This window comes from Salminus brasiliensis, chromosome 12 (assembly GCF_030463535.1).
Source record: "Salminus brasiliensis chromosome 12, fSalBra1.hap2, whole genome shotgun sequence".
Classification (NCBI taxonomy): domain Eukaryota; kingdom Metazoa; phylum Chordata; class Actinopteri; order Characiformes; family Bryconidae; genus Salminus; species Salminus brasiliensis.
This window is the reverse complement of record NC_132889.1, coordinates 31115734-31135670: the sequence shown is the minus strand read 5'-3', so window position 1 is coordinate 31135670 and position 19937 is coordinate 31115734. Positions and strand designations below refer to the sequence as shown.

General features: G+C 40.4%; 1 protein-coding gene across 1 annotated transcript; it reads right to left on the bottom strand.

Moving 5' to 3' along the window:
* Positions 1-929: 929 nt before the first annotated feature.
* On the bottom strand, positions 930-19406 carry slc17a7a (solute carrier family 17 member 7a). Its single transcript, XM_072693023.1, has 13 exons — positions 19393-19406; positions 14987-15239; positions 12136-12254; positions 11906-12020; positions 10889-10976; positions 10003-10089; positions 9625-9767; positions 9202-9351; positions 7157-7289; positions 5664-5774; positions 4917-5044; positions 4623-4692; positions 930-3185 (listed from the first exon to the last, which is right to left on the bottom strand). Exons 1-13 carry the CDS (start codon positions 19404-19406, stop codon positions 2896-2898), a joined length of 1701 nt encoding a protein of 566 aa, XP_072549124.1. The 3' UTR covers positions 930-2895.
* Positions 19407-19937: the final 531 nt, after the last annotated feature.

The following is a 19937-nucleotide window of genomic DNA, read 5'->3' as shown; positions in this document are numbered from 1 at the left end:
TGTGTGCCATATGAAAGGGACGGAAGAGGTCAGCAAAGAGTTGTTATTATTGCTGAAGAAATTAAAATATTAAAAATGCCTAAAAATAAACAGTGCCATGATGCTACAAATATAAAGTTATTCATATAACATTTCATATAAATGGTATTCTTTATTTTTCTGCGCTCTGGACGCTCTGACATCTGGGCTGTGGCCACAGACCAGCACTGTTTGGTTATTTTCCTGTTCAAACACACCTACTAAACCAGATAATTGCCTCTGAATCAGGGATGTTGGGGCAGGCAAATTGTATTCAATTGTATTGTACTAAAATTAAATTAAAAAATTATTAGAAAGGCTTTACCCTGTGGCCCAGTGAACAAAATTAGTCATTTGAAAATAAGGACAATACAGGATAATAATACTCATAATAAACAGGATGAATTCTTAACTTTACAAAACATTTAAATAAATAAATAAATAAAGCTTTAGCGCATCGTTTCCTGATTGGTCGACTTGGCTTTTCCCAGTAGTGAACCGACTTTACCACTAGATGTCACCAGAAGCGCAGGACAGCAGGGACTACTGGCCTGCTCTCCCCCAGTGACAGATGGGTGGAAGGATTATCTTGGTGATTTTAGGCAAAGATTAGAGGAGAGCAGATGCCCTCAGTGGGTGGAGAGAGAGACAGAAAGAGAGAGAGAGAGAGAGAGAGATGAGAATGAGAGAGCTGGAAAAAGAGGATAAGCAGGAAGAGGGAATGTGTTGGAGAAAAAAGGCAGTGAAGTGTAAATATCATCAGATGGAAAGTGCTCAAGTTGCATCTGCCAGTGCTATCATTAGCACTTATCTCATTAGAACAGTTACTCCACAACTATACAGTCACATACAAATCACATTTCATCACAGTTAAAAAAAAGACAATGACAAAATAAGAGTCACAGGATGAATATGTTTCTTTAGTTTTATTGTACACAGGGGGATTTCACATGTACAGTTTATACACATATTTCATATTTCCATTCTTCTTTTTCCCAAAATAGGATTAGCTGTTGATTTCACATATTCATCACAGGTTGCATAACAGAAAAAAAAAACTTCAGGGAAGGAGCACAGAAACAAAAACAAACAAAAACAACAAAAAGTAGAAACAACACCAAAATTTAGGGGCCAGAATGTCATTCGTTTGCATTTTGAAATCTGATCTCTGAACCCTGAAGAAATCTGATGGACATTATTATTATGCTTAAAGGAAAGTTATCATAGCAGTTCAATATTATTGCTGTGCTCCAAACGAAACTTCAGGGATTTCTTCCTCTCTCTCACACACACACATACACACAGGGCCTGTGAGTTTAAGTACGTATTTGCCATGTACTTCACTTTTGTTGAATCATTATTACATTTTTCACCATTTAAAAATTGTCAGCTGCTTTAGATGGTGAGAAACACTTTATAATTAATGGACCAACTGTGGGTCTTTTAGCAGATATACTGTATATATACTAATATATACTTTATTAGCCTCCTTTCACCCTGTTAGTTAATTGTCAGGACCCTACAGGACCACCACAGAACAGGTGTAGTTTGGGTGGTGGGTCATTCTCAGCACTGCAGTTAGTGTGTTGTGCTGGTTCGAGTGAATCAGAAACAGTGTGCAGATACTGTGTCCACTCACTGTCCACTCTATTAGACACTCCTACCTAGGTGGTCCACCTTGTAGATGTAGAGTCAGAGACAGAAGCTCTCTGATCTGTTGCTGCACAGTCTGTGTTGGTCATCCTCTAGTCCTTCATCAGTGCTCACAGGACGCTGCCCACAGGCTGCTGTTGGCTGGATATTTCTGGTAGGTGGAGGTGTTTAAACACTCCAGCAGCACTGCTGTGTCTGATCCACTTGTACCAGCACAACACACACTGCTAACACATTATCACACCACCACCATGTCAGTCAGTGTCACTGCAGTGCTGAGAATGACCCAATATTCAAATAATACCTGCTCTGTGGTGGTCGGTCCTGTGGGGTCCTGAAGAACAGGGTGAAAGGAGGCCAACAAAGTATGAGAAGAAATGAAGGGGAAAGAACTTCACTGAACTAGCCTGGTGGTCTTCAGCTTTGTGTTAAAGAACTTTGTCATGGAGTCATGGAGAACTGAGAAGAGGTGGGGCGCTCCATACTATTATTATGGAGAATAGTAGAGACAGGTAGGGAACATTTAGGGGTTTTGTCTTTCTCTCTTCTGTTACTGCATATCTCTCTCTCTTTCTCTCTCTCTCTCTCTTTCTCTCTCTCTCTCTCTCACACACACACACACACATACACAATATTAGCAGATCCACCTTTGATCATGTTGGCTTCGCATTCACCCATCTGATAACACAAACACCCATTACCATATAAAGCATAGAAACACAAGGAACTGTGCACATCAAAGAAAAACACACACTTACCCACACTCACACACACACACACACATACACACACACACACACAAAGACATATGCATTCAGTACATATCTGATATTCATCTTCATATTAAGTGCATTACAGCGATTTTGGCAGAAAGCCTAAAATACTGAAGTTAAAACACAGCACCATCATTGTCCACACTTCCACACACACACATACACACACACACACACACTCACAAACACTGGAACACATTCCCACACCTGCATTCAACACAGCATCTACCAGCATGACACAACCTTTCCACACACACACAAAAACTCAGACACACTCATTCTCACACTCTCCCTGTCTGTACACAGTAAAATCTACTGTGTTCATTAGAGTTCAGTTATTTCGCACTGCACATTTTACTGCGCATGGCTGTTTCATCAGAATTCTCATTTTTATACATTTTTATATTATTTCTTTCTGACGTTAAAGTACATAATATTTCTATTTTTGCCATTATGTGAGCTCCCTGTCTGTCTCTCCTCCATAAAGATAACTATTCGTCCCCACTGGTTGTACATATTCTTCTGTTTTGTCCCAGTCTGAGACCCACCCCTCTCCTCCCCCAGCCCCGCCCCCGTTAGGCCCTGCAGGATTTGGCTGGTTTATCGCACCATACTGCCCGCCTGTCCTGTACAGCTCTTCCGTCTCATTGGCCAGCTCGTCTTCTCCAAGAATGCCACACTTCTCCTCACTGGTGTCCTCAGCATCTGCCCAGGGCTGTTTCTCCCCTGACGCAAATAAACCTGAAAAAGAAAGTAGTGGCTAAGAGGATGTAGTCTCAGTGTACTTTGCTTTTTTAGTGTTTTGTGCTGGGGTGCGGAAATCTCATGCTTTTTTTCTTTTTTTTCTTGATATATTGTAAAAAAGAATGAGGTCAAATATGCTAAAATGGGATATTTGATACTTATCCTCCACTTCTAGCTAGTCAACAAAAGCATGTATACAGCTGTCCATGAGGGGAAGTTCAAGGCATAATTTGCATTTACAGCAGTGGTGTGAAACATGAATCACTTTCCGCAACTGGGAGGTAAACTTGCTTGAATGCAAATTCAGCGTTAACTAAACTGCAGGTGTTTTTAAATTTGACAAATTATGTCTTGGTGAATGGACCAACAGAAATGGACCAACAGGAATTCCCCAAAATAATATTTTCTTTTTACAGGAGGACATAAGTTGCCATTGTGGAAGTTTCTGCATGGCTAAATTAAATACTGAAATATAATAACTAGCACACAGAAGTGTACTGTGCCCCACACCCCCACAATTAAAACTTACAGCTACCTGTTATCTTTGTGTATCATTGTGTACTGCACAATCTTAAATAGACGTAATTATGAGGTTTCTGGTAAGAACTGACAAAAATACAGTGATATAGTGGCTTCCACTGCTTGTTAGCAACATTAGCTGCAGAGCTCCAATAACTAAAAAAACGAAAGAAGCAATCTCTGGACAGGGGGAAACTGTGTAAATTCTTAATTAAACCACTGTGATGATGGCTGGACCGATCAAATGGGCAATGCGGTGACTGCATAGGTGAAAGCAATGGTTGGAGGCATCAAACAGTTGCTCCTTAAAAAAACAGCTTCAGGAGTAAAATGACCCCAACTACATTATAGGGACAAAAGTATTGGGACACCTGCTTAATCATTGTTTCTTCCCGAATCAAGGGCATTAAAAAGAAATTATCCTTTATTATTGCTGGAATAACTGTCTCTACTGTCAAGGAAAGGCTTTCTACTAGAGTTAGGAGCATTGCTGTGAGGATTTCAGGCAGTAGTGAGGAGAGAATGTTGGATGATCATGACCCCACCTCATCCCAAAAGTATTGGATGGAGCACCAACCATCACTCCTGAGGACACAGTTCCACTGCTCCACAGCTTAATGCTGGTTGGGCTTTAGACATTTAGTGAATCTGTACCAGTTTTTCAAGTTTTCAAGTTTTCAAGCCATAAACATAAAACAGAAGAGCTGAAGTTACTAGAGAATGTGCTATCTGAAATATCTAATCCAAAAACAGGCAGCTTGTTTACAAAGCATGGTGAAAACGTCAAAAGTAGAAGATGTCTACATGAGAAGTCTACATGATGATGGAAACCATTGCACAAATATAGTCTAGGACATACAATTCGTACTTTGCATTAACAGATATATACAACCAACTGACGTGTATGTGGCATACCATAGAAGATCACACCCCCGTAGTGCACCAGTGATGCGATGAGGAACACATACTGCCACTCTTCACGTGTCTGCAACAACAACAACAAAAAAATCACATTGTGGAAATGACAGTGAGCATACAGGTGTTTGCACATTTGATTATGCATGATGAAGGCACGGTTTTTCAGGTCAGCTGTATGTGAACATCCACTAATATGTGAACACCATATTCTGGGTTTATAGGTGGATGTTGTAGTATGTATAAACACTGTGTGAGTGTGTGTGTTGGGGATGTGTTATTATTTGCACGTACCTTATGTTTGGTCATAGCTCCCACTATAAGGGGACACACCATGCCGGATAAAGTGCCCACTCCATTAGAAATGCCCATCAGGATGCTGGCATATCGTGGTGCTATGTCGAGATGATTCACATTAAAGCCTGGAGTCGTAAAGAAGGAGAAGGAGAGGGATTCACAGAGACTGCTGTACTGAACCAGGACTGGACTGTCAAATGTCACAACACAGTACTGCCAATAGAGTCCTATTCTATTGGCAATACATATATACAGGAACTAGACAAGCTGTATGTGTGCACATCTGAGATTTGGACATATAGTGTAGGTGGGGGTGGTTGAAGGAGGGGGTAAAAGCAACTATTTGCAAATACTTTTGGTACAGTTTGCATCTCTTAGCTATATGCTCATCAAAAAGTCTTGGTATGATGAACAGGCTTTATTATTACAGTCTGTTGTTAGGAGCACAGATTTATTGGATCAAAGATGATTTTAACAGCTGAATGGTTGGAGTGCTGAGAAGCCCTGCTAGCACAACAATGTGTTGGCTATGAGATTATTCACAGTGTAGGGCTTTTGTCAGCTGTGTCCTTAAAATGAGCAATATTAACAATGTAAAATGTCAAACTCTTATATATCTTATATCATATATTAATGCAGCAAACATCGAAGTATCCCTAAATCCTTGGCAGGCATGTGCAGAACTGTTTTCTTGGCTTTATGTGTGGTGTGTAGTACAGTATGTGCTCTATTGTGTGTTCTCACCCGAAATAGCGAATCCACTGAAGCCAACAGCTAGTACAAGGAACGATATAGCCACTACTTTTGTGTGAGAGAAGCCCACCACCAACAGCAGAGTGGCCTCCATTCCAAATCCTGCAAAATACAAACACATTAACCACAATTAATAAACCAATGACATTTAGAAGCACATGGACGTCACATGAACTTGGTAGCACTTACTATACTTTACCATACTTTATCCATCCACACACACTCAATAGTAAATTGTGGTAGTGAGAACACACACTTGGACCAGTGGACAGACTCAGCTCCCAGAGAGCAATTAGGGGTTAGGTGCCTTACTTAAGGGCACCTCAGCCATGGATGCCAGTTCTGGGATATGAACCAGCAAGCTTGTAGACCCAAGCCCATTTCTCTAACTTTAAAGCCATGGCTGCTCCTTAAATAGTCTCTTATGCACTGGTTTATTATGCAGTTTTTAATACTGAGACTTACTCTATATGGGCAAAAGTAATAGGACACCTGCTTATTCATTATTTCTTTACAAATCAAAACTATTATCAATGACTTGCTTTGGTTGAAGTAAAAGTCTCTACTGTCCAGGGAAGGCTTTTTTTCTAGATTCTCGAGCATTGCTGTGAGGATTTGATTGCATTAAGCAACAACAGTGTTAGTAAGGTCAGGATTTTGAATGATTGATTATCACCCCACCTCATCCATAACTCCCCAACTCATCCCAAAAGCATTAGATAGAGCACCACCATTCTAGAGAACACAGTTCTACTGCTCCACAGCTCAATGTTGGGGGGCCTTAAACCTCTCTACCCCACGCCTGACATTTGGCATGGAGCCAACAGATTAAGCGAATGCTACTACATTGGCAATACTACTCCACAGGGACTAGACAAGCTATGTGTGTGTGAAGGATTCAACTTCGAGTTGCTGCATGTATTTATTAAAAGATGTGTCCGCAAACATTTGGACACATAGCATACGTATTCAGTGTAAACTAATAAGAAAGGTAAATGTGTGCCCACATACAGGTCCTTGCATTTGTACCCAGATCACACAGAATGGACCTCATAGAAAGGCCCATATTGGGGTATAGAGTGACATCTCTACAGTGTAGACATGCTACACTGTCTTTCTGTTGTTTTTGTGACCATGTCAGTGTGTGTATGTGGGCTGTGAAGTGAGTTTATGGCTGCAGTGAGTCCAAACTAGAGTGTACACATTTATGTAGTTGAGGTCCTGTGCATACCTGTCCGCTGCTCTGTGAAATATGACTGAATCCACTCATGCATGTGTGTTAATTTAGTGTTCGAATGTGTGTGTAAGTATGAGTGTGTCATGCGTCAGTGAGTATTGCCCCAGCTGCTAAGCCTGGACCAGACATTACAAAAACAGAATCTCTCTCACATACACACACACACACACACACACACACACACACACACACACACACACACACAAACACACTCATACTGTGTCATGTACTCATGCTGTGTGCTCACCTCCACAGTTCATGAGCTTGCGGACATTAGTAGTGGTCATTAGGTTGTGTGTCCTAAGGTAATCAGCCAGCTGCCCCCCTACTGGCACTATAATGGTCATCACCAGGTGAGGGAGCGCAGACACCAACCCCACCTAAGAGAAAGAGAGAAAAAAGAGGAAAAAAGGATATAGCTACATTCTTTTGTTAATTCTTTATTAATATCTTAAAAGGCTGCTTTCTGAGAAGTTAGTCCCTTTCCTTCCTCAGATCAGTGCAGAGAAACTTGTCCACACATAAAGTATCAATAGTTTATGTGTGGCTGGCTGTATCTTTTAGGGTAAAGTTATTTTATTTGCATGCTCTAAATGGAGAGGACCTGCACACCTAACTGTTTTGATCATATTTTAACATGCAATCTTTCATCTACATTTACGGCATTTAGCTGATGCTTTTATCCAGAGCGACTTAGAAGGTTACTCATATTACAGAGTTGTATTAAATGTAGTAATAGGAGTCTTGCCCAAGAAATATTATTGGTATAGTACAGCATAGCCACTCAGACCAGGAACCAAACCCCAGTCTCCCACATGGTGTAGTAGCTCACTGGTGTTATCTGTTGCGCCACAATATGCCACAATACCAAACACCATCTACAGATTCTGGTCCTCTGCAAGTCCCTTGTGTAAATTATAGGATATAGGATAAATTATAGGACATTATCTATCTGTTATTAAAGGATTAACATGACTTGACCCTGACGTCAATGCAATCAATCAGCCTAGATATGTTTACTATGGGAGGTGCTAGACTAAACTTCCACTGTCACCAATCATATTTCGATTAATACATGCCCAACTGTTAACTTACTTGCTTTAAAAACTCAATCAAAAATATATCACTAATCTGCATAAAACAACTTTTAAATTATTTAGTAAAAGGGCACTGATAGACCTAAACATATAGGCCCAAATTTAAACTACAGTATCATCTGCATAGCATCCCACACTTTGTAGTACTATTCTGCTTTTTAACTAGACTAGAAGGTGTGGAATGACACCGCATACTGTGTCGTGGCATGTGGGTTGGGAGCCATTGTTGGGCATGTATTTACCAAGATTTAAGTTTAGTGTTTGTTAACAATGTAAGCCAAGCACTGTCTGTTCTACAATAAAGAAGCAAACTTCAGGTACCAAACTGTCTTGACCGCATTTCTATTATTATATTTATTAATCTGTTATTTCATCAGTATTATCCTATTTTCATTAAACAATGAACACCTGTTGTTTAAAATAGCACCCTTTTCTTCCCTCAAATACACACACACACACACACACACACACACACACATATATATATATGTGTGTGTGTGTGTGTGTGTGTGTGTGTGTGTGGCTTTCCTGTCCATCTGCATAAGCAAACAAGATAATCTGATAGAGGCCTAAGGGACTGATGTCACTTTGTCTATGTTAAGGGATTAAGTGTTGAGGCAACGTAACTTAAACCTTACTGGTCTAGGGTCAATGGTTTGATCAATTTGAGCAGATGTTTAACCTGCGGCAAAAGGGAAGTCTGTGAGACGTTTGGTTAGGAGAAGCAGGCAGAAGCAAGACCTGACTAAGAAGTAAAGAAAGGGTTAACCTGTTGCTGCTCACATGGACTAAGCAGCCATAACTAAGCTTGGCAACTTTAACCTTTTTTCCTTTGACTATTTTTTTGATTAAAATTGCTATTGTTTGACTAGCAGCTGATTCCTTCTTGTTGTTAGAACCCATCAACAAATTACAACCAGTCTTTATAGTCATTATAGCCTATTATTAGACAGTCAAACTATGCACACTCCTTTAAGAAGCCTCTAAAAATCTTCTTTGTATTATTATTATTATTAGTAGTAGTAGTAGCAGCAGTAGTAATATATATTACACATATGGATTATACATATTTTATGACATATATATATAAAAGATACTGATCTATTATGTTGCATATAAATACAGCACATGTGGTGTAACCTTTTATTATTGTTTTCTGTGTATGTAGGCATGGGTGTGCAGGTGTGAGTTTCACCTTGCTAATCTCAAAGCCGAACACCTCCTCGAAGTAGGCGGGCTGGCTGATGAGAAGCAAGTAGAAGGTCCAGCTCCTGCAGAAGTTAGCCACAATGATGGCGTACACTGGCATGGAGGTGAAGAAGTGACGCCAGGGAGTTTTAAATTTCTGCACAGCAAAGAAAAACAGAGGCGTCTTTCTCTCCCTTTCTTGTTCTCACACACCCACATTCACACAGCATACTACGACGGTAGAAAAATGAAGGAGGAGGAATGAGCTGCAGGGAGGGGGCGAGCTGAGAGAGAATGCAAAAAACACATTTGGGAAGGAGAGTGTGAGAAATCATGCCTTTAGGTCTACATCTTCTGAAGAGATACAGTAGATAACATTCTGGTCCTTGGTTTTAAATAGTAAATCTAAATAAAGAGCTAAACTGTGCACCTGCAGAGGATTGACCAGTCCTGCCGACTCTCCAATAGCATCCTCAATGTATTTCCTCTCCTCTGGGGTGATGGTAGGATGAACAGCAGGACTTTCATAGGAAACTAAAATCCAGAAGAGGTACCATAATATCCCAACGCAACCTGAGAGAGAGAGCAGAACGAGAGACAGATGAGAAGAAAGAGGGAGCAGGAAAGGAACATGGAAAGTTAATCGTCACTAATATTAGTTGTGGTGGCCTAATTTCAATACTACTAAGGTGTCAGAAGTTCCAGAGTAAGTAAATTTAAAGGGACCGGAAATCTAATGCTTGCCATTTTATTTTATTTTTTGTTTTGAGAATTAAAAAAGAATAACTAAGATGTGCTTCTTGCTTACCGTACACATAAAACACAGAGGACCATCCGGTATACTGCACTAACACTCCAGCTAGAGGCATGGCCACCACAGCACCAGCATATGAACCTATTTCAGACACATATACACACCATTATTACCATGCTAAGTAGACCACTCCAAACTAAATACTAGACATTTCTATTACAGAAAATATGATAGAATAATAGAACATTTGCAAATTGCACCTTATGTACTTATGTAGCTTTGGTTCATTAAAAAAAAAAACCTTGTGCAATTGCTCTCTTAGTGCGTTAAAGGAAGTATGAATGCTGCCTTTTGTGCTCTGGTGTGCACTGAACAAGCAGGCCGAGACCATCTGAGCAGGGCATGGTTCGTTCTAAACTAATTCTGGTGTGGTTCATTTGAAGTATGAACACACTGCCAACCAAAGGCATCTAAACTAACCAAACGCAGGATGTAATGTCACAAGAGGTTTTCCTGCAGTTCACTTGCAGTAAATATGTATTCTTGTTATTTATGCCTGCTTCCACAAACAGCCAGTGATCTATCCGCCCAAGCTCTGCTTCTCCCAGTGAGAGATATTACCCGCCCGCTTCAACCCACAACCTGCTGGATGTTTGCCCGCTATGACTGCAGTGCTGCAAATGAAATCTGCGTGGATAAAACCAAAATAACAGCAAACTACTCATTTTAAAACCCTGTTATCTTGCTATCAGTCATATTATTACTAACAGTATAAGTAACATGGTTATTATTCCTATTATTAGACTAGCAGAGGGTACAGCTGTGTGTGACCCGGTACAACAGGTAGTCTAGAAATGCCCCTGGTATGCAGATGTATTCAGACAGTTACATTATGCGAACTGATAAATAAATTATTGATAATGAGTGGTTGGCCTCTCACCACAGAATGCTGTTGTGGCCAATCGACTTCTTTCAAGGGGAGGAGCCCATTTAGCCCAGATCCCATGGCAAGCAGGATACGACACGCCCTGTGGGTGGAGCAATAAGAGACAGTAATACAAGATGAGAAATACAAAGTTACCATGTCTCTAGTTCACACTTGCAAGGTTTTGTGCACTTCCTATTTCTCAAAATTAATGAAATACCACAAAGAAATATATATCCCATAAGTCAACATGCTGGTGATGTTCTAGCATACAGTTTCAGAAAATCTGAGAAAAGCTGTTAAAATTGTGAGAATGTCTGCAACTGTCTGTCCTACAACAACTATTATCCATACAGCACTTGTATGCAACAATGTACACCACTGTTTAAAGGTATCATAAACACTGATCAGCCATAACATTAACACCACGTGCCTAATAGTGAGTAGGTCCCCCTTGTCCTGCTACAACAGATCTGAGCATTCGAGCCATGGACCCCACAAGACCTCTGGAGGTGTCTTGTGGTATCTGGCACCAAGACATTAGCAGCAGATCCATTAAGTCCTGTAAGTTGTGAGATCAGGACTCCATGGAGCACCACAATGAGCCTGTTTTTTAGGTACTGATCCAGTCATCTGGCCATCACAGTTTGGCCCTTGTTCTTATTCTTGCTCGTTTTTCCTGCTTTTAACATCACACCACCTTCTAAAACTGACTGTTAACTTGCTGCCTAATATATCCACCCCTTAACAGATGCCATTGTAGATAGTGAAGATAATCAATGTGTCTTTACTTCACCTTTCAGTCGTGTTAATGTTATAGTTGAATAACCATCTACAACCATTTTTTCCAGCAAGGTGAAGAACCACATAAGCATCCATCTGCTTACCAACTTACCAACGCAAAATTGTCATGGTTCTTTATAGAACCATTGGCTTTACTAAATAACCTTAAAAAAAGAAGGGTACACTAAACCAATGCAATGAAGTGCCTTTAGACACACACACACATTTATCCAAACACAGATGGCATACCTCCACAAGACCCTGGCATATCCTGACCATTATGACACATCCAAAGTGGACCCGTGCCGCGGCTGGTATCAGCATGTTCAGAGTTGATGTGGCGACAATCGCAAAGCCAAACACTCTGAGGCACAATCAGAAACACAAATGCTTTAGAATACACACATACACTGCCATACACAAGCACAGCGAGTACAGTGAACATACATCGACTGCTTCTCAACAGAGAAAAGAAAGACCTGTTGGCAGCAAATTTCTGACAGATGAATCCACCGGGGATCTGTGTGACGATGTAACCCCAGAAAAAAGAGCCATGGATCATCCCCACTGTCTCTGGGTCCCACGTGAACTGAGCAGCCTAGAGAGAAAGAGAGAGAGAGAGAGAGAGAGAGAGAGAGATAGATAGATAGATAGATAGATAGACAGATCGTGGGGTAGATTGTGGGGTAGATCGACAGATCGTGGGGTAGATTGAGGGGTAGATTGAGGGGTAGATAGATATATAGACAGATAAACAGAGCAGAACATAAAAAAGAAAGAGAAAAACAGGGCGAGAAAGAAAGAGAAAGAGCGAGAGTAAGGGGGAGGATTCAAGTGTGCTACAGCAGACACTTAGAGAGAGCAAAGTCAACACTGACTAATCTCCAGTCTGTGCCAGCCACTGCTACTGTCCTCAAATTCTAATGACTCCTAACTGCCAGTAGTGTGATATTCTTCTGAAATCCAATCATATGGTGGCTGTTCCTGCACTGCAAGCAGCTATACAAGAAAATGTAACACAAACCAGTTCAGGCTTAATGCCAGAGCCAAAAAACATTACTCTGTGAGTCAGAGAGAACAGTGCACACCAGTAAAGACATTCGCCCAGGAATCACTGCCTTCAATCTGAGTGATGTGGAATAGAAATAGGCATTGTGATGAATTAGGATCTTCTCAACTAATCAGATTACTCATCCCGTACATTACACCTGCTTTAGATGCAGGCACAGCTTCAGCTTCACAGCAGAGGAGACTGAAAGGCCAGACAGGAAAATAAAACAATATACTAAAGCAAGGAGTACATGCAACAGGTATAAAGACGTATGACTATGACTATCACTTTAACTGTCTGTTTAAGAAGTAGAGAAAAGGATAAAACAGGCACACAACTGAATCAAATGAATCAAACATATTTTAGGTACAAAACAAAGAAAAAGGAGAAAACACTCCTAGCTGTCATCCAAAGTGTCTGTGAGAAGTTAAGGCATGGCCTATAGATAAAGCTATGGACTGGAAATTGCTTTACAATGGCTGGAATCATATTTCTAGGAAATTAACATCAAAATACCACCAATGTTAAGAACTAGATCAAACTGCAGTATGGCCATCTCAGAGTTTTAGCACTAATAGCAGAATACAAACCTGTTAGAAGAGTAAGGATTAAAACGATGAATTAACTTACTTCACAGTGTTCTTCTATTCATTGTACTGTATGGAGCACCATCATTCTTAAGAACACAGTTCCACTGCTCCACAACTCAGTCCTGGAGGGCTTTACACCTGTAGCCCACACCTGGCATTAGGTTCATGTTTATCTGCTCCAGAGAGTCCTATTGTATTGACAGTACTTCTCTACACAGACTTCTCTAGATAAGCTGTTTGTTTGTATGTTCATGAGAAGGAGTTTCCACAAACATTTGGACATTAAGTGTACTTTTCATCAAATATTTGTTATTTGATTTATTAAAAAAATTGCTACTATCAAAATCAATAGCGTGACAGCTAACCACTGAACCTGAGGGCACGCTATCTGCTGTGCTGGGTGTCGTGCCTGCTGCAACAGTACTAGGAATTACACAAAGCTGATCCCTCTTCACAGGTCACACTGGGACGAGGCACATGCCAAAACCTGCAGCCAATAGCAGAGCAAGACTGTCATTCAGACCAATTTATTTTTGGTTTATCATTTTGAAAAAGCCAACTACAACTGATGAACTGCGGATTGATCTAAAAGCTTTCACACCACAGTCACAATTCTAACCCCTTAAATCTTCGCCCTAATGAAATGTTTTCATGGAACTATGCTATAGTAAAATCCTGACTAGAAACAACCCCAAGTCAAGCTGTTGGGTTAATTAACCTTAGCCATTAAACTACTATACTCATAACTCACTGTGAGCACTTGAGCGTGTGCCTTTCTGACATTCCTAGGCTCCTACAAATAATAAACTCTTTTTCCAAATGTTTGTGGACACCCCTTCTAATGAAAGCATTTAGTTACTTAAAGTTGCACTTGTTGCTGACACAGATGTGCAAATGCACACAAGCACAGCTTGTCTAGTCCCAGTAGAAAATCACTGCCAATAGAATATTACTCTAGGGAGCAGATAAACATGAACCTACAGGCACCATCTAATGCCAGGCAAGCATTGAGCTGTGGAGCAGTGGAACTGTGATCTCTAGAGTGTTGGTGGTGCTACATCTGATACTTTTGTGATGAGTTAGGGTGTTGGGGATGAGGTGGGGTGGTGATCCTGACCTTACTAATGCTCTCTAATGCTCTCACAGCAATGCTACAAAATCTAGTAGAAAACCTTCCCTGCACAGTAGTGAGAAAAGGAGTAACTTTGATTTTAGAAGAAACAATGAACCAGCAGGCGTCCCAATACTTTTGTCAATTTGGTGTAACAGAACATTGTGCATAGTGAGGATATTCTAGACCATTGTGCATAGTGAGGATATTCTAAAACTGTGTATTGGGACAAGCAGGTGTCCCAATACTTTAGTTCATTTAGTGCAACAGTTAAATAAGTTTGTACTCTTTCTAAACAGTTTTTGGCTTGGATATCTGGTTCTGAAAAAACAATTAATAATTACATAACTTTCATTTCCATGTAAGGTTCTCTAACCTTTAAAAAGGGCTGTTCCTTAAAAAATGCACAATTTGTAAGGAACCAAAAGTGGTTCCTCTATATCATCCCTGCAAAGAACCATTTTGGCAGCTTTATTTTTAGGTCTGTAGATACAAGATTGTTTCCGGCAGTCCCTGACAAAAAGCCAAGGCTTAAGGCAAGTTTGCTTCTCAGGGTTCCATGTTCATGGCCAACTCACCACTATGACAGGCTTCTTTCCATGGTAAACGGTGTGCTCGTTGACCATGCTAACGATGGCCACGCCCAGGTTGCAGCGGATGCCAAAGGAAATGCAGAAGCCCAGGCCGGAGAGGATGGCGATGATGTAGCGGCGCGGCAGGCCGAAGCATGTGCAGTCCACGATGGGGAGCTCTTTCTCCTCCACCAGCTCTGGCCTGCCCTCCGCTGACAGCTCGATGGTCTCTCCATTCTCTTGACGCTTCTCGATGATCCTGGGGGTACAAGGAGAAAGATTGTGATCTTGGAGCAAAAGCTTCTGAGATAACTGATAGCTTAAAATGGTCGTTATGACCAGAACACACCAACCCGACAAACCTAAACAAAAACAAACAAATTTCAATGTGCTAATCTCTGATTTATTTTATTCTGTGTCAGAAAGTAGGTGCCTTAAAATGAAGGTCTCTGTACCTGAACCATTAAGGCAACTACACGTCCTGACGTTGCCAAGGTGTCCACAGCATCCTGCTAACTGTTAGCATTTAGCTGTGTTAGCATAGAGGCTCATGAACTGTACTTTTACTTTGATTCAGACATGACTGAGGACCTTCCTGCCTCATAAAGCTACTAGAAAGCATTTGTTATGTTTTAGACTCAGCATTAGAAAGTCTCGAAAATGGGCTACCACGATGGGCAGAGGGTCACGAGTTCTAATCCTGAGCCATGTTAAGTGTTTAAGTCCAAACACAATTGGCTGTGCTCTTTCCAGAACATTATGAATAGTGAGGATATTCTAGAACAGTGTGCATAATGAGGATATTCTAGAACAGTGTTTATACTGAGGATATTCTAGAACATTGTGTATAGTTAGGATATTCTAGAACATTGTGTATACTGAGGATATTCTAGAACATTGTGTATAGTTAGGGTATTCTAGAACATTGTGTATACTGAGGATATTCTAGAACATTGTGTATACTGAGGATATTCTAGAACAGTGTGTATACTGAGGATATTCTAGAACAGTGTGCAAAGTGAGGATATTGTAGAACAGTGTGCAAAGTGAGGATATTCTAGAACAGTGTGCAAAGTGAGGATATTGTAGAACAGTGTGCAAAGTAAGGATATTGTAGAACAGTGTGCAAAGTGAGGATATTCTAGAACAGTGTGCAAAGTAAGGATATTGTAGAACAGTGTGCAAAGTGAGGATATTCTAGAACAGTGTGCAAAGTGAGGATATTGTAGAACAGTGTGTATAGTGAGGATATTCTAGAACAGTGTGCAAAGTGAGGATATTCTAGAACAGTGTGCAAAGTAAGGATATTGTAGAACAGTGTGCAAAGTGAGGATATTGTAGAACAGTGTGCAAAGTGAGGATATTGTAGAACAGTGTGCAAAGTGAGGATATTGTAGAACAGTGTGCAAAGTGAGGATATTGTAGAACAGTGTGCATAGTGAGGATATTCTAGAACAGTGTGCAAAGTGAGGATATTCTAGAACAGTGTGCAAAGTAAGGATATTGTAGAACAGTGTGCAAAGTGAGGATATTGTAGAACAGTGTGCAAAGTGAGGATATTGTAGAACAGTGTGCAAAGTGAGGATATTGTAGAACAGTGTGCAAAGTGAGGATATTGTAGAACAGTGTGCAAAGTGAGGATATTGTAGAACAGTGTGCAAAGTGAGGATATTGTAGAACAGTGTGCATAGTGAGGATATTGTAGAACAGTGTGCATAGTGAGGATATTGTAGAACAGTGTTCAAAGTGAGGATATTGTAGAACAGTGTGCAAAGTGAGGATATTCTAGAGCAGTGTGCAAAGTGAGGATATTGTAGAACAGTGTGCAAAGTGAGGATATTCTAGAGCAGTGTGCAAAGTGAGGATATTGTAGAACAGTGTGCAAAGTAAGGATATTGTAGAACAGTGTGCAAAGTGAGGATATTCTAGAACAGTGTGCAAAGTGAGGATATTGTAGAACAGTGTGTATAGTGAGGATATTCTAGAACAGTGTGCAAAGTGAGGATATTCTAGAACAGTGTGCAAAGTAAGGATATTGTAGAACAGTGTGCAAAGTGAGGATATTGTAGAACAGTGTGCAAAGTGAGGATATTGTAGAACAGTGTGCAAAGTGAGGATATTGTAGAACAGTGTGCAAAGTGAGGATATTGTAGAACAGTGTGCATAGTGAGGATATTCTAGAACAGTGTGCAAAGTGAGGATATTCTAGAACAGTGTGCAAAGTAAGGATATTGTAGAACAGTGTGCAAAGTGAGGATATTGTAGAACAGTGTGCAAAGTGAGGATATTGTAGAACAGTGTGCAAAGTGAGGATATTGTAGAACAGTGTGCAAAGTGAGGATATTGTAGAACAGTGTGCAAAGTGAGGATATTGTAGAACAGTGTGCAAAGTGAGGATATTGTAGAACAGTGTGCATAGTGAGGATATTGTAGAACAGTGTGCATAGTGAGGATATTGTAGAACAGTGTTCAAAGTGAGGATATTGTAGAACAGTGTGCAAAGTGAGGATATTCTAGAGCAGTGTGCAAAGTGAGGATATTGTAGAACAGTGTGCAAAGTGAGGATATTCTAGAGCAGTGTGCAAAGTGAGGATATTGTAGAACAGTGTGCAAAGTGAGGATATTCTAGAGCAGTGTGCAAAGTGAGGATATTGTAGAACAGTGTGCATAGTGAGGATATTGTAGAACATTGTGCATAGTGAGGAAACAGGGTGAGTGGGAAGAACATTTTGGAACAGTGTGGATAGGAGAAGTGGAGACTACTCTAGAACAGTGTGAAGATGATGTCAGTGAACCCACCCATTCGTAACTTTGACTACTCCAATGCTGCTGACTCTAGGTGGCTAGGGACTTAACACAGGTCTCCACCAATACATTCTCAAGTGAGCCACCGCCTCTTTTCAAGCTGGGCACTGGTGGGCAGCCGACACGTTCCACAGCACCAGCTATCAGACCCCTGTGTCGGCCAAAATGGTTTAAGAGTGATGAGGGGAGAGAGCAGCACCGATCCACCCGTAGGGAACACGGCTAGTTGTGCACTCTCTGACTCTGGCTGCTGATGGCTCAACTCACATTTTAATCTCTTTTTGTGATGTCTGCACTCAGTAACACTTTTTAACGCTTTTTAAATATTGTTTGGAAAAGAAATGCTCTCTAATAAAAAGCAAAATGTGTTCTTTTTTTTACCAAGAAAAACACACTAATGGATGAAATGCAGTCTTTATATACAGACCATTTATTATAGAACTGCTGTTTTTAAAGTTTTTTATTATTGGAAACCTAAGTTACAACCTTCAAGATGCAAACTTCAAAAGAAAGATGTTTGTCATTATTCTTGTCACATCATATAATTCCATTGTCAGAAACAAAGGATAACCCCTGTTAGATACACACCTAGTATACCAGCACTAGAGAGAAAGAGAGAGAGAGAGAGAGAGTAAGAGAGAGAGAGGGGAAAGAGGAGAGTAGAGCATGAGGGGGGTGTCTCAGTGGATATCAGAACATGGGCGTTAAGCAGAGACCTGAAGAGAGACCATCTGGGTACTGCAACCTGCCCCACTACACACAAACACACACATACACACACACACACACACACACACACACACACACACATACTCACATGCACACACTCAGAAATGCACACATAAAAGCCAATGCACAGGTAGATTTGGTGTACAGAAGATGAACATACATAATGTGTGAATGTTTACTGACCATGAATCAGGGCCATCAGAAGCCCAGCACAATTTCTGTGTGTCATGCCATAATATCACTTCACATTTAGCAGATACAGAATCCAACAGTTCAATTAGAGCTAATCAGATGTCCTACACCGATGTTCAGCAACTATATTTAACATCCACTGAGCGGATGAGTCTGAATTCATCTACATATAGTTGCTGTCCCACAAAAACACATAATTAATCTCCATAATCATATTTTTTTTTTACTTTTGTCATCATAAATGGGCCAATAGAAATGCCCCAGCATGAGCAAAACTGTTACAATTAACCTCACCTATGGGCTAAGCTGTAAGGTTTGCATACACTTCAACAAGCTTCATTGTTCATAAATGGTAGTTATTGAAAATAATTATTCAGCAATATAAAAATAAAAAAATAAAGGTGCTTCAGATGGTCCTTTCAGTGATGCCGTAAAGATCCACAGATTATGACATATGTCAGTTATGACTATTCAACTCAATTCAAGCACACACTGTTGTTTAATTACAGAAAATTGTTTTTGCAGTAGTCAGTGGTCCTCACAAAAAGCAATTGTTCAGCAGTTCTTTTGAGCTGTTATTGTGTATAATAGTGCACAATATTAAAATACCACAGCCCTGCGCAAATTTACAAACACTACACCACAATTTATCCATTAATCTCTCTCTCTCTCTCTTTCCCCTCTACCTCTCTTTCGCCATCCCTCGTAATCCCTTCAACCTGAAACAACACGCAATCATGGGGGGGATGTAGTGACGTGAGAGACCAATATCTGTGTGTTTTGCGCATGTATACATGACTGCAAGGGATTTGCTTCTCCAAATGCAGATAAAGTGTCTGTGTGATTGATGCGATCAGTTCTGTGGGTAAATATGTATGTTCTTCCTGCTATCTGTGTTAGTGAGTTATATATATATATATATATATATATATATATATATATATATATATATATTTCTATATATGGTCTAAAGCTCTCTCTTACCCATCACTTCCGCCCCTTTCACCCTCTCTCACACTCTGCACTCTTTCGCTTGCAGATAATCTGTAACTCCATCCCCAGATTAGGATTACAGAAATTATTCACTTCCGGAAATGAATGTGAACAGCAGTGAGGAGGAGATGGAATGACGCGTGAAGCCGCTGCCAGTCCACCATTTGTCACCATTTTTTCTCCTTCTTGCATCACAAAGCATTGTGTATCTTGTCCCGCAATTTTTGAGAAACCTTTC

What these genes read in the sequence shown, in the direction of transcription:
- slc17a7a (XM_072693023.1), bottom strand. An exon ending in GAAAGAAGCCTGTCATAGTG is followed by an intron (nt 12,255 to 14,986) that starts GTGAGTTGGCCA and finishes CTTTCTCTCTAG; the next exon opens with GCTGCTCAGTTCACGTGGGA. An exon ending in GGCCACAACAGCATTCTGTG is followed by an intron (nt 10,090 to 10,888) that starts GTGAGAGGCCAA and finishes TGTCTGAAATAG; the next exon opens with GTTCATATGCTGGTGCTGTG.